Source organism: Macaca thibetana, chromosome 13, assembly GCF_024542745.1.
Source record: "Macaca thibetana thibetana isolate TM-01 chromosome 13, ASM2454274v1, whole genome shotgun sequence".
Taxonomy (NCBI): domain Eukaryota; kingdom Metazoa; phylum Chordata; class Mammalia; order Primates; family Cercopithecidae; genus Macaca; species Macaca thibetana.
The window spans coordinates 63,835,323-63,847,745 of record NC_065590.1 but is presented as its reverse complement, the minus strand read 5'-3'; the positions used below and the strand labels follow the sequence as shown (position 1 = coordinate 63,847,745).

The following is a 12,423-nucleotide window of genomic DNA, read 5'->3' as shown; positions in this document are numbered from 1 at the left end:
GAGATTCCAGCAGGCAAAAAAGGTGAGTAAGAAATCCATTCTCAGGAGGGCCAGCTAATCATGGCATTATTTTCCCCAGGCCTTCTAGAATCATTAACTAATTCAAATCTAGACCTAAAGCCAATTATTCAAAACGATATCTTAGGGTGAGGAAGTCTGAATGACTGCATTTAACGCTTGCCTCTTCTACAGGTTCCAGAAAGTGCAAGCATTTAACGCTTGCCTCTTCTACAGAAAGAAAGATCTGTTAAGGAGCACTGGAGATCCCAGGATAGCTGTGCTGCGTTCTGAGGAAGGCAGGACAGAGCCCAGTCTATTCTGTTCCCACAGGAGATGAAGGTCTCCCTTTGCCCTCTCCATTTCTATTGTCGAGCTCTCCAAGACCTAAGGAATACTTTGTCCTGGATCTCAGTGACTTGTGGCCTCTGACTGCCTTTCCCGATTTCCTGGTAGTTTCACTTCCTGGAATGCCACGGTCTGACTTCTACATCAGTGCCAGAGGCATGCCTCGGTATTTTTCCCTGGACACCTCATAGGTTTGAAACTCTGAAGTCACCTCATGCTTTCCCTTCTCTCCCACCTCCCACAGCAGTACTCCCCATGTGGAGATTACCCAAACCCCAACCAGTACTCTCACACATCAGTCCTCTCCTCTCCACCCCATCCCTACTGAGAGCAGCTGGAGAGGACTGTCGCTGCCAGCCCCCAGCTGATTTCCCTGCTTAATAAATCCCCTTACTCATCCCCAGCCCTGGCCCATCTCACACACTGCTGCAGAGATCCCACAAGTATGTTTCCTGTAACACCAGTCTCCTCTGAGTACCTTCCCACCTCATTCCTGCTTTAAACCCTCTCCAGCTTCCCATTACCTGCAGAAGGAGATCGGGGCTTGGTACTGAGCCATCCCACAAGCGGGTGCCCCTGCCTTGCTCAGTTCATTTCCTGCTCCTCTTCCTTTCCTGGCCTAAGCCTGTGTTCTGACCACAGAAGTCCACTCACTGCTGCCCAATCAGCTCCCAGGTTCTCCCCAACTCCAGGCTTTGGCTCCAACTTCTCTTTCTGCATTGACTGTTCTGCTCTCACTTGTGTCACATCTCTCCCTTCCTTTGGGCCCACTCCACTCTCCAGACCCTTTCCAGAGAGACCCCACAGAATGCACCTCCTAATTCCTCAAGCTCCTCCAGCAGGCTGCTAGAAGACAGTCTGAGAGCAGCGCTCCGTCTGCATCCATCCCTCACTGACAGTGGGAGATCTCAGAGGTGTGGAGCTCTTGCGTTGTATTTCTTTCTTGGAGGAAAACTGAGAACTAACTTTAATTTTTTCATTGTAATTTTAACTTCTCAAAGAAGATGTTAAATATTAACACAACTTAATAATGTTATTTTACTGTGGCATTTAGCCAACCACTGATTTGGGGACAAAAGAAACAACATGTACTTTTAAGGTAGTTAAGACTCAATGATAATTAACGTGGAACACCAAAGAGGAAAACATCAGCAGTGATTCTACAAAATCCTTGTATGTTGAATGAATGTGAAGTTACCACCAGCACTTGATATCCTTGAGAGATGGTAAAACAAGACAATATTGTTCTTTTTTTTCTGAGACGAAGTCTTGCTCTGTCACCCAGGCTGGAGTACAGTGGCACTATCTCAGCTCACTGCAACCTATGCATCCCGGGTTCAAGAGATTCTTCTGCCTCAGCCTCCCGAGCAGCTGGGATTACAGGTGCCCACCACCACGCCAGCTAATTTTTGTATATTTAGTAGAGATGGGGTTTCACTATATTGGCCAGGCTGGTCTTGAACTCCTGACCGCAAGTGATCCACACGTCTCAGCCTCCCAAAGTGCTGCGATTACAGGCGTGAGCCACTGCGCCTGGCCTAAAACAAGACAATATTGTTCTGATGAATCAGTTGCCTAACTTCTGATTAAAGAAAAAAATCAGGGTCCTGAAAAAATTCTCAGTCCTCAGCTACTTTTCAGTCTAAAGAAAAAGATCTATATTTTATGCTTAAGAAAATCAAGCTGGGCTGGGTACGGAATCTACTGTGTATTATATTCCAACAAATGTTTACTGAGCACTCACTGGGCTTTCTGTGTGTCCTTCTAAGCAAATGCTGAAATTGGAAAAATGAATAAATTACCAATGGCAGAATTTTAGCTATTGGGGAAGTCTGGCAGGTTGGGGGCTGAGGCGAGCCTGCTTGCATATCACTTGTGGCTCCGTTCCAAATGCTATCCTCCTGAGAGGAAAAGCTGATCTAGGCGAAACCTGCCCTGGTGCAGTATCACTGAGAGATTATTCCAAAACTAGCTTCTTCCACATAGGCAGAGAAGCATGCACAGACCATTTAGACTGCGGATTCAGATCCTGGAAGGTTCACACATCTCGGGAGGCTTCCAGGGAACACAGTCCTGTGTTCTGCCTTGGCAAGCAGCCCCAGCCAGAGTAACTGATGTGGGGCCTTGCATCAATTACAAAGGCTATCTGGCTTCCTCTTCTCTCATTCTGTTGTCTATTAAGGTGAACTTCTTTGCTCAGCTTTGATCCCTTGCCTCAAAACAGTGTTCTTGCTTCTCATTGGGACGGCTGATCCAGAGACCTTTCCTGACACCCAGCCCCAAGAGAATCCAAGTCCACTAAAGCAGGCATCCTCCTAGATGGCCGCTTGTCCAGAGGTGTGATCTTACGTCTACTCCATCTGCCCCCTGTCTCTTCCATCCAGCAGCCCATTTTCTACCCACAGCCTGAGTTCCTTTCTGCTTTTGTAGCATTTGCCATTACATGCACATGACCCCGGGCCCGGGGCTGTAACCGCTTATACTATGGCTGTGACCTCAGGACTACCCAGCTAGGGTGCTCTTCTTTCCACTCCCCTCTTCCCTCCTGGGTTCATGTCATTATCAAATGAGCAGCTAGGACACAAAGTAGAGAAACTTAATGTACACATAATCATTTGTCGCTTTCTGTCACACACAAAAACTCACACAGGAACAAAATGATGGTTTTGTGATTCCTGAGTTATGGAACCACACAGATAATAGAGACTTGGCCTTATTTAAAACCGATGACAATGTAACTAGCAAAAGACCTAACAGTTTATTAAATTTCTACCTTTAAAAATAATTTTTCTCTAGGATGTCCTAGAGCAGGGGTCAGCAAACTATGGCTAGTAGATCAAATCTGAGAAGCTGCCTATTTTTGTAAGTACAATTTTATTGGAACACAGTCATGCCCATTTGTTTACCTACTGTTTGTGGCTTTCCCACTAAAATGGCAGAGTTAAGACAGAGACCAAATGACCAACAACGCCTAAGATACTATCTGGCTCATTATAGAAAAGTGTGCCAACCCCTATCCTACAGCAATAAGGCAATGCGAAAGGATAAGAACGAGGTACCTGTTGACTGGCAGGTATTTTCTTGTGACATGGCAGTTGTCACAGTTTCCGTGGCTGCATCTCTAACAGCTTGCTCCTCACTCTGCAGAAGGGTAAGGACACACTTCCAGAGAGCAAGTGTATCCTGCAACTCTAAGAAGACCAAAAGGAATCTGAATTACCTAGAATGCAATTAACAGGCAGGTGCAAACACTGCTTCAAATCCCTGGTGGAAGAGAGGAGCACTGAATGAGTTGCAGCTATTCCTTTTTTTCTGGGTATTGTTAAGATAGAAAGAGTGTTAGACAAATATTGGCAAAGAGAGACTCCTAAGGGAGCAGATTTGGAAATGTCTTTTTTGGGGGTGAGGAGGTAGGCTTTCTGGAGGCAACCAGCCCTAGGCAAGGCCTCCAGAAGATGCTGCCCAGCTGACAAAGACCTGGTGCCCTACTCTTCTAGTTGAGTCCTGATTCTCTAGAAGAAAACTTTATGCATAAGACTGCTTTGGAGAAACTGGCCCAGTGTTGATTCAAGTGTCTGAGCCTATAAATTCTGAAAGTGAAGCATCAATCAAATTTATGCTGTGGGGGCATGAATAAGAAGAGGCTGGGTACGGTGGCTCACACCTGTAATCCCAGCACTCTGGGAGGCTAAAGTGAGTGGATCACGAGGTCAAGAGATTGAGACCATCCTGGCCAATATAGTGAAACCCCATCTCTACTAAAAATACAAAAATTAGCTGGGCATCATGGCAGGCGCCTGTACTCCCAGCTCCTTGGGAGGCTGAGATGGGAGAATCGTTTGAACCTGGGAGGCAGAGGTTGCAGTGAACTGAGATCGTGCCACTGCACTCCAGCCTGGTGACAGAGCGAGACTCCATCCTCGCCCCCAACCAAAAAAAAAAAAAAAAAAAAAGAGAAAGACCCATAATAAAGGCAGCAACTTGTGTCCCACGTATGTAGGGGGTCCACTATCTGAATGCCATTATTACTCCTGGACACTGATCTGTCTATTCAGCCTGTGCTAGGTGCTGCTGTGGACAATGAACAATAAAATATAGTATCTTGTCCTGAGCAATCAAAAGGAATATAAAGTCAAAAATACAAAGCAATGAGTTGTCAAGAACAAAATTGCGTGGCTGTGACTCATAAGAGGAAAAATGAAAGTGGACTGCTGTAACTGACATAGAATTCAAGATGAAAGTGAGAGGTGAGCATGGCCTCCCAGAAAGGGTACCTCCGGTCCAGGTGGGGTGGGCCTGGGCTTGTGGAGGGTTATCACTGGAGAGCCATGGAAGACCACCACGCAGCATCGCCATCCTTTCAATGGAGAAACTACCCTGCCCTAAGAACTCCCCTTTGTCTATTCTCTCCCTCATCTGTACATGGAGAACCTGGTTTCAGAGTCACTGATGCTTTAGTCATACTAATAAAACAGTGGCTCCATTTGGGGTTTCATTCTCTTCTTTTCATTACAGATCTGATTTTAAATTTTACTCAGCCTTTCAGTCTCCAACCTTTCTAGCTGTTCTGTAAGGGTTCAATACCTTCCTTTCTTAATATTTTCCTCTTTTAACATGGTCATCATTTATATCCTTCAAATCCTTCCCTCTTCAGTCCATTTCAATTTTTCTTTTTCCTTAAATGACTTTGCTGTGCCCTTGACTTTTCTCATGTACTTCTTTTTTTTTTTTTTGAGATGAAGTTTCACTCTTGTTGCCCAGATAATAGACTTGGCCTTATTTAAAACCGATGACAATGTAACTAGCAAAAGACCTAACAGTTTATTAAATTTCTACCTTTAACAATAATTTAAAAGGCTGGAGTGCAATGGTGCAATCCCGGCTCACTGCAACCTCCACCTCCCAGGTTCAAGTGATTCTCCTGCCTGAGCCTCCCGAGTAGCTGGGATTACAGGTATGCACCACCACACCCGGCTAATTTTGTATTTTTAGTAGAGACAGGGTTTCACACCATGTTGGTCAGGCTCAAACTCCTGACCTTAGGTAGACCCAGCCTCCTCAGCTTCCCAAAGTGCTGGGATTACAGGCATGAGCCCCTGTGCCTGGCCTCTCATGTACTTTTACGTCCTTTGCTTCTACCTATTCAGTACCTTTTTTCATTGTGATGGGGTCTCACTATGTTGCCCAGGCTAGAGTGCAGTGGCACAAGGGCTCACACTACAGACTCGACCTCCTGGGGTTCAAGGAATTCTCCTGCCTTAGCCTCCTGAGTAGCTGGAACTATAGGTGCGCGCCACCACATCTGGCTAATTTTTAAATTATTTGTAGAGAGAGGATCTTGCTATGTTGCCCAAGCTGGTCTCGAATTCCTGGGTTCAAGTGATCTTCCTGCCTCATCCTCCCAAAGTGCTAGGTTTACAGGCATGAGTCACTGCGCCTATTTTTCATGTTCTTATAGGCACAGGACCCAGTTTCACAAAGGAATTCCAGGTTATTCCATACACATTTTACCTGTTATGAGCTAGGGTTTGAGTAGTTAAAGTCACCCAGAAAATGTGCTGCAAAATGGTATTAACTTTACTGGAGAAGCTTTACTAAGGTTTGTCATCCTTTGCTCTTATTCCTCTGGGTCTAATGATTAAATCACAATCACAGACGGTCCCTTCTCAATATATATCTCTGGCTGTAAGAAAAATGCCTGAAGTCACTAAGAAGAAAAAAGTTAAAACCATATTGAAGAAAACATTGTATCCTAGAGAGATACAGGGACATGAGACCCTTTATTGGTCCGAACTCCTACAACATTTAAAATTTGAATCTCATTATCTAAAAAACAATTCCCTCCTTTATTCTGTAAATCCTTTCTCCACAACTATACTGAAAGCTTCTTGGAGGCAGTGACCATGTCTGATTCTTGAGGGCTGAGCATGGAAGAGGTACACAAAAATATAACTCTACTAATAGATGAGAAGAGAATCAGAGCATGTTAATATGGGATTAAACGTGGCAGGAGAGGGCAGGGCTGGGGTTGAAGATGGCTTTAGAACCTGGGTTTTCCTTTTATTAAACCCTATGCTTAAAAGCAAAACAAAAAAACAAAATAACACCATTTAAAAATTTTTAAAAAAAGAATTATGCTTTTCAATTCCTTAGGGTTTTCTCAAGCTTGGTTCTTACACATCATTGACATGCTGCCCTTTCCTATTACTCTTGACACACAGAGTAGCAGTCAGGAGAGACATGGAGGTGTACAACATGCTGGAAACCAGCTAAGATCTGTACATCCATTTAATTTCAAAATATCTCCACCTTTACGTCCCAAAGATCCTAATATGGTTTGGATTCACAAATCTCATGTCGAATTGGAGTAGATGGTGGGAGGTGAATGAATCATGAAGGCAGATTTCCCCCTTGCTGTTCCCATGATAGTGAGTGAATTCTCACAAGATCTGATGGTTTAAAAGTGTGTGGCACTTCTCTCTGCTCTCTGACTCTCCTGCTCTGCCATGGGAAGCTGTGCCTTGCTTCCCCTTTGCCTTCTGCCATAATTGTAAGTTTCCTGAGGCCTACCAGCCATGCTTCCTGTTAAGCCCATGGAACTGTGAGCCAATTAAACCTCTTTTCTTGATGAACTGCCCAGTCTCAGGTAGTTCTATATAGGAGTGTGAGAATGCACTAATACAGAAAATTGGTACTGGAAATGGAGCACTGCTATAAAGACATTTCCACCTGAAAATGTGGAAGCAACTTTGGAACTGGGTAACAGGCAGAGGTTGAAACAGGGCTCAGAAAAAGACAGGAAGATGTGGGAAAGTCTGGAACTTCCTAGAGACTTGTTGAATGATTTTGACCAAAATGCTGACAGTGATATGTGCAGTGAAGTCCAGGCTAAGGTGCTCTCAGATGGAGATGAGAAACTTATTGGGGACCGACGTAAAGGTCACTATTGCTATGCTTTAGCAAAGAGACTGGTGGTATTTTGCCCCTGCCCTAGAGATCTGTGGAACTTTGAACTTGAGAGAGATCATTGAGGGTATCTGACAGAAAAAAACTGTAAGCAGCAAAGCATTCAAGAGGTGACCTGGCTGTTTCTAAAAGTATATACTCATATGCATGAACAAAGAGATTATCTGAAACTGGAACTTACATTTAAAAGGGAATCAGAACATAAAAGTCTGAAAAATTTGCAGCCTGGCCACGTGGTACAAAAGAAAAATCCATTTTCTGGGAAGAAATTCAAGCCTGCTGCAGAAATTTGCATAAGTAAAAAGGAGCCAAGGCCGGGTGCAGTGGCTCATGCCTATAATCCCAGCACCTTGGGAGGCCGAAATGGGTGGATTGCCTGAGGTCAGGAGCTCAACACCAGCCTGGCCAACATGATGAAACCTTGTTTCTACTAAAAATACAAAAATTAGCCAGGCATGGTGGTAGGCACCTGTAATCCCAGCTACTGAGGAGGCTGAGGCAGGAGAATCGCTCAAACCCAGGAAGCGGAGGTTACAGTGAGCCAAGATCGTGCCACTGCACTGCAGCCTGGGCAACAAGAGTGAAACTCCATCTCAAAAGGAAAAAAAAAAAAAAGGAGGAGCCGAATGTTAACAGCCAGGATGACAGGGAAAATATCTCCAGGGCATTTCAGAGACCTTCATAGCAGCCCCTCCCATCAAAGGCCAGGAGGCCTAGGAGGAAAAAATGGTTTCTTAGGTCAGGCCCAGGGCCCAGCTGCTCTGTGCAGCCTCGGGACATGGCACCCTGAGTCCCAGCAGCTCTAGCTCCAGCTGTGGTTAAAAGGAGCCAAGGTACAGCTTGGGCCATTGCTTTAGAGGGTGCAAATCCCAAGCCTTGGTGGCTTCCATGTGGTGTTGGGCCTGTGGGTGTGCAAAAGGCAAGAGTTGAAGTTTGGGAACCTCTGCCTAAACTTCAGAGGGATGATGAAAACACTTGGATTTCTAGGCAGAAGTCTGCTGCAGGAGCAGAGCCCTCATGGAGAACCTCTATTAGGGCAATATAGAAGGGGAAATGTGGAGTTAGAGGCCCCACACAGAGTCCCCACTGGGGCACCACCTAGTGGAGCTGTGAGAAGAGGACCACCGTCCTCCAGACCCCAGAATGGTAGGTCCACTGACAGCTTGCACTGGGTGCCTAGAAAAGCTGCAGGCACTTAACACCATCCTGTGAAAGCAGATGCAGGGGCTGTACCCCTTAGAGCCACACGGGCAGAGCTGCACATGGCCTTTGGGAGCCCACCCCTTGCATCAGCGTGCCCTGGATGTAAGACATGGAGTCAAAGGAATTTATCTTAAAGCTTTAAGATTTAATGACTGCCCTGCTGGGTTTTGAACTTGCATGGGGCATGCAGCCCCTGTGTTTTGGCCAATCTCTCCCATTTGGAATGGGAGCACTTACCCACCACCTGTACCCCCATTGTATCTTGGAAGTAACTAACTTGCTTTTGATTTTACAGGCTCATGGGTGGAAGGGACTTACCCTGTCTCAGATGAGTCTTTAGACTGTGTACTTTTGAGTTGATGCTGAAATGAGTTGAGACTGGAGGACTGTTGAAAAGGATAATTGTATTTTGCAATGTGAGAAGGACAAGAGATTCAGGAGGGGCCTGGGGTGAAATGATATGGTCTGGATTGCCCAAATCTCATATCGAATTGGAGGCGGGGCCTGGTGGGACGTGATTGGATCACGTAGGCAGATTTCCCCCTTGCTGTTCTCATGACAGTGAGTTCTTATGAGATCTGATGGTTTTAAAGTGTGTGGCACTTATTCCTGCTCTCTCTCTCTTTCTCCTGCCACCATCTGAAGAAGGTGTTTGCTTCCCTTTTACCTTCTGCCATAACTGTAAGTTTCCTGAGGCCTTGCAGCCATGCTTCCTGTTAAGACTATGGAACTGTGAGTCAATTAAACCTCTTTTCTTCATAAATTACCCAGTCTCAGGTAGTTTTTTTTTTTTTTTTGAGATGGAGTTTTGCTCGTTGTCCGGACTGGAGTGCAATGGCACCGTCCTGGCTCACCGCAACCTCTGCCTCCCAGGTTCAAGCGATTCTCCTGCCTCAGTCTCCCGAGTAGCTGGGATTACAGGCACGTGCCACCATGCCCGGCTAATTTTTGTATTTTTAGTAGAGATGGGGTTTCTCCATGTCGGTCAGGCTGTTCTCAAACTCCCGACCTCAGGTGATCCACCCGCCTCAGCCTCCCAATGTGTTGGGATTACAGGTGTTAGCCACTGTGCCTGGCTCAGGTAGTTCTTTATAGCAGTGTGAGAACAGACTAATACAGATATCTTCAACTTAAAACAAAAATCACTGAATGCAACCAGCAGCCTATCCAGTTACTTTAGCCAGATGCCTAGAAGTCATTCTTAAATTTCCCTTTTATATCAACCTCAATACCACCAAGTCCTGTTGATTCTACTTCCTAAATCTTTTGAGCCTGTTCTCTCTTCCTTGCTGTCAAAGCTTCACACTCACCCATTCATTTCTCACCTAGATTATTGCAATAGGCCTCCTGGAAGAAAGGACAGTTAGGCTGAGTCTTGAAAGACAAACAGAAGTCAGTCAAGCAGTGGTTTGTTTAATTTAGAGAACTGTTCCCTACTGATGACACATAGGGCCTGTGTTAGGGAGTGGTGGATAAGGCAGGAGGAGTGGGTTGGGGACAGAACAGGAAGGGCCTTGTGAGCCGTGCTAAAGGGTGTTTAGGCTTTATACTGAAAGCAGTGGGAACCCACTCAAAGGTTTTAAACAGTAGACTGAAATTATCAGACTTGCATTTCAGAAAGATCTTTGTAGAAAAAAGTTTAGGGTAAGGCTGAAAAACAAGAGGCTGGTTTTTGTGTGTTGGTGGTCTGGGAGCAGTGGCCCATGCCTATAATCCCAGCACTCTGGGACGCTGAGGCGGGTGGATCATCTGAGGTCAGGAGTTCGAGACCAGCCTGGCCAACATGGTGAAAACCCGTCTCTACTAAAAACGCAAAAATTAGCTGGACATGGTGACGGACGCCTGTAATCCCAGCTACTCGGAAGACCGAAGCAGGAGAATTGCTTGAACCCAGGAGGTGTAGACTGCAGTGAGCCAAGATCATACCATTGCACTCCAGCCCGGGTGACAAGAGTGAAACTCCGTCTCAAAAAAAAAGAGTGTGTTCGTGAAAATGATAAGAGCATGAACTAAGATGGCAGGATATATCTGAAAGACATAAAGGTAGGTTTCATGTTGCTATCTTTCACCTTCCCTTTTTTTAGGCAAGAGTATCTATTCATATTTTAAGTGAACAGACTTCCATCTCAGCACACTTACCAAGAATAGGATGGGGGTTGGTGAGGAAAAGTGGTGCAGTACTGGTGAGGACTTCAACGACGGCCAGCCTCGACTCTGTAGGAAGATGGTCTTCACAGGACAAGATGACCAGCTGAACCCACTGCTTCAGCTCAGCAGCTATTAATTCCCTGTTCTAAAAGCACAAAATATACCTATCAGTTCAGAAGATGCAACAAGGGCTGACATGGAATCAGGGGTGACCTACACCAGACTGGGCCTGCAGATTAGCTCTTAGCTCAGTGGGAAGAAAGTTGTTTTTTAGTTGCTTTTCTATTCCAACTAGAGAGAAATATGCCCAAGGAAGAAAACCTGACTTGTCTTTCGGTAAGATGGAGTCACTATGACTAGACAGCAAGTTGTTTTAGTCTTTTTTTTTTTTTTTTTTTTTTTTTTGAGACAAGATCTTGCTCTGTTGCCCAGGCTGGAGTACAGTGGTACAATCTTGGTTCACTGCAACCTCCACCTCCTGGGTTAAAGTGATTCTCCTGTCTCAGCCTTCTAAGTAGCTGAGAGTACAGGTATGCGCCACCACACCTGGCTAATTTTTGTTAGACAGGGTTAAAATGAGACAGGGTTTCACCATGTTGGTCAGGCTGGTCTCAAACTCCTGGCCTCAAGTGATCCGCCCACTTTGGCCTCCCAAAGTGCTGGGATTACAGGCATGAGCCACTGCTCCCAGCCTTCCTTTAGTCTTTCTGGATGCAAATCAGGTTATGAGAACACTGGCATACATTTGGTCTCGTAAAGACCAAATTTGTGGGGAAAGACTGTCCAGCAAATAATAACGTGTTGTCACCAATAACCAGATGCCCCTCCTATAGTAACGGAACCCCAGATTTTTGGCTGGGCCCACGGGCATCCAGCTAGAAACTACATGTCCCAGTCTCTCTTGCATTTGGGAGTAACAGGTGATTAAGTTCTGAAGACTGGGATGACACTAGAAGTAGTATCTGTGCACTTTCAAGTCATACCTTAATAAATATCCATGATCTTTATTTCCTGGGTTTCCCCTTCCTGCTAGCTAAACAAGGACAAGATGGTGGAAGCTGGAGCAACCAGGTGGGGCCCTAAGATAGAAACTATGTGTTTAGGACAGAACAACAAAGTATGAGAACCTGGTGACTCAACACTGTCAAGCTACATTTGCTTTGGACTGCTTCTATCTGATTTAAGCCACAGTATTTATGAGTTTCTGTTAAAACATTTAAAGCAGAATCACAGGCCAGGCACAGTGGCTCACGGCTGTAATCCCAGCCGAGGCAGGTGGATCACCTGAGGTCAGGCGTTCAGGACCAGCCAGGCCAACATGGTGAAATCCTGTCTCCACTAATATACAAAAATTAGCTGGACACGGTGGCGCACGCCTGTAATCCCAGCTACTCAGGAGGCTGAGGCAGGAGAATTGCTTAAAGCCAGGAGGCAGAGGTTGCAGTGAGCCAAGATCACGCCACTGCACTCCAGCCTGGGAGACAGAATGAGACTCTATCTCTAAATAAATAACTAAAGCAGCATCTAACACTATTGTTTAAACAAAGCAGTGTTGTTTTTATTTTTTAGAAAACTAGATTATCAGTTTATTACAAAGGCTAAAAGATACAAATGAACAGCCAGATTAAGAGAAAGATACACAGGGAGAGGTCCGGAAGGATCCCAAGCACAGGACCTCCTTTCCCTATGGAGCTTTAGGGTGTGCCACCCTCCTGGCACTTGGGTGCATCCTGTTCACCACCCAGAAGCTCTATGAACTTT

At 45.5% G+C, this 12,423-nt stretch overlaps 1 protein-coding gene across 11 annotated transcripts in view; it reads right to left on the bottom strand.

Moving 5' to 3' along the window:
- The window catches only part of THADA (THADA armadillo repeat containing), a 352,471-nt gene that overhangs the window by 45,123 nt on the left and 294,925 nt on the right, over positions 1-12,423 (bottom strand). For all 11 annotated transcript variants that reach the window (XM_050754776.1, XM_050754774.1, XM_050754781.1 and 8 more), the window contains 2 exons: positions 10,654-10,807; positions 3,405-3,536 (listed from right to left, as the gene is read on the bottom strand). In XM_050754776.1, coding sequence (XP_050610733.1) covers positions 3,405-3,536; positions 10,654-10,807 — 286 coding nt within the window. The remainder of the gene's footprint in view (positions 1-3,404; positions 3,537-10,653; positions 10,808-12,423) is intronic.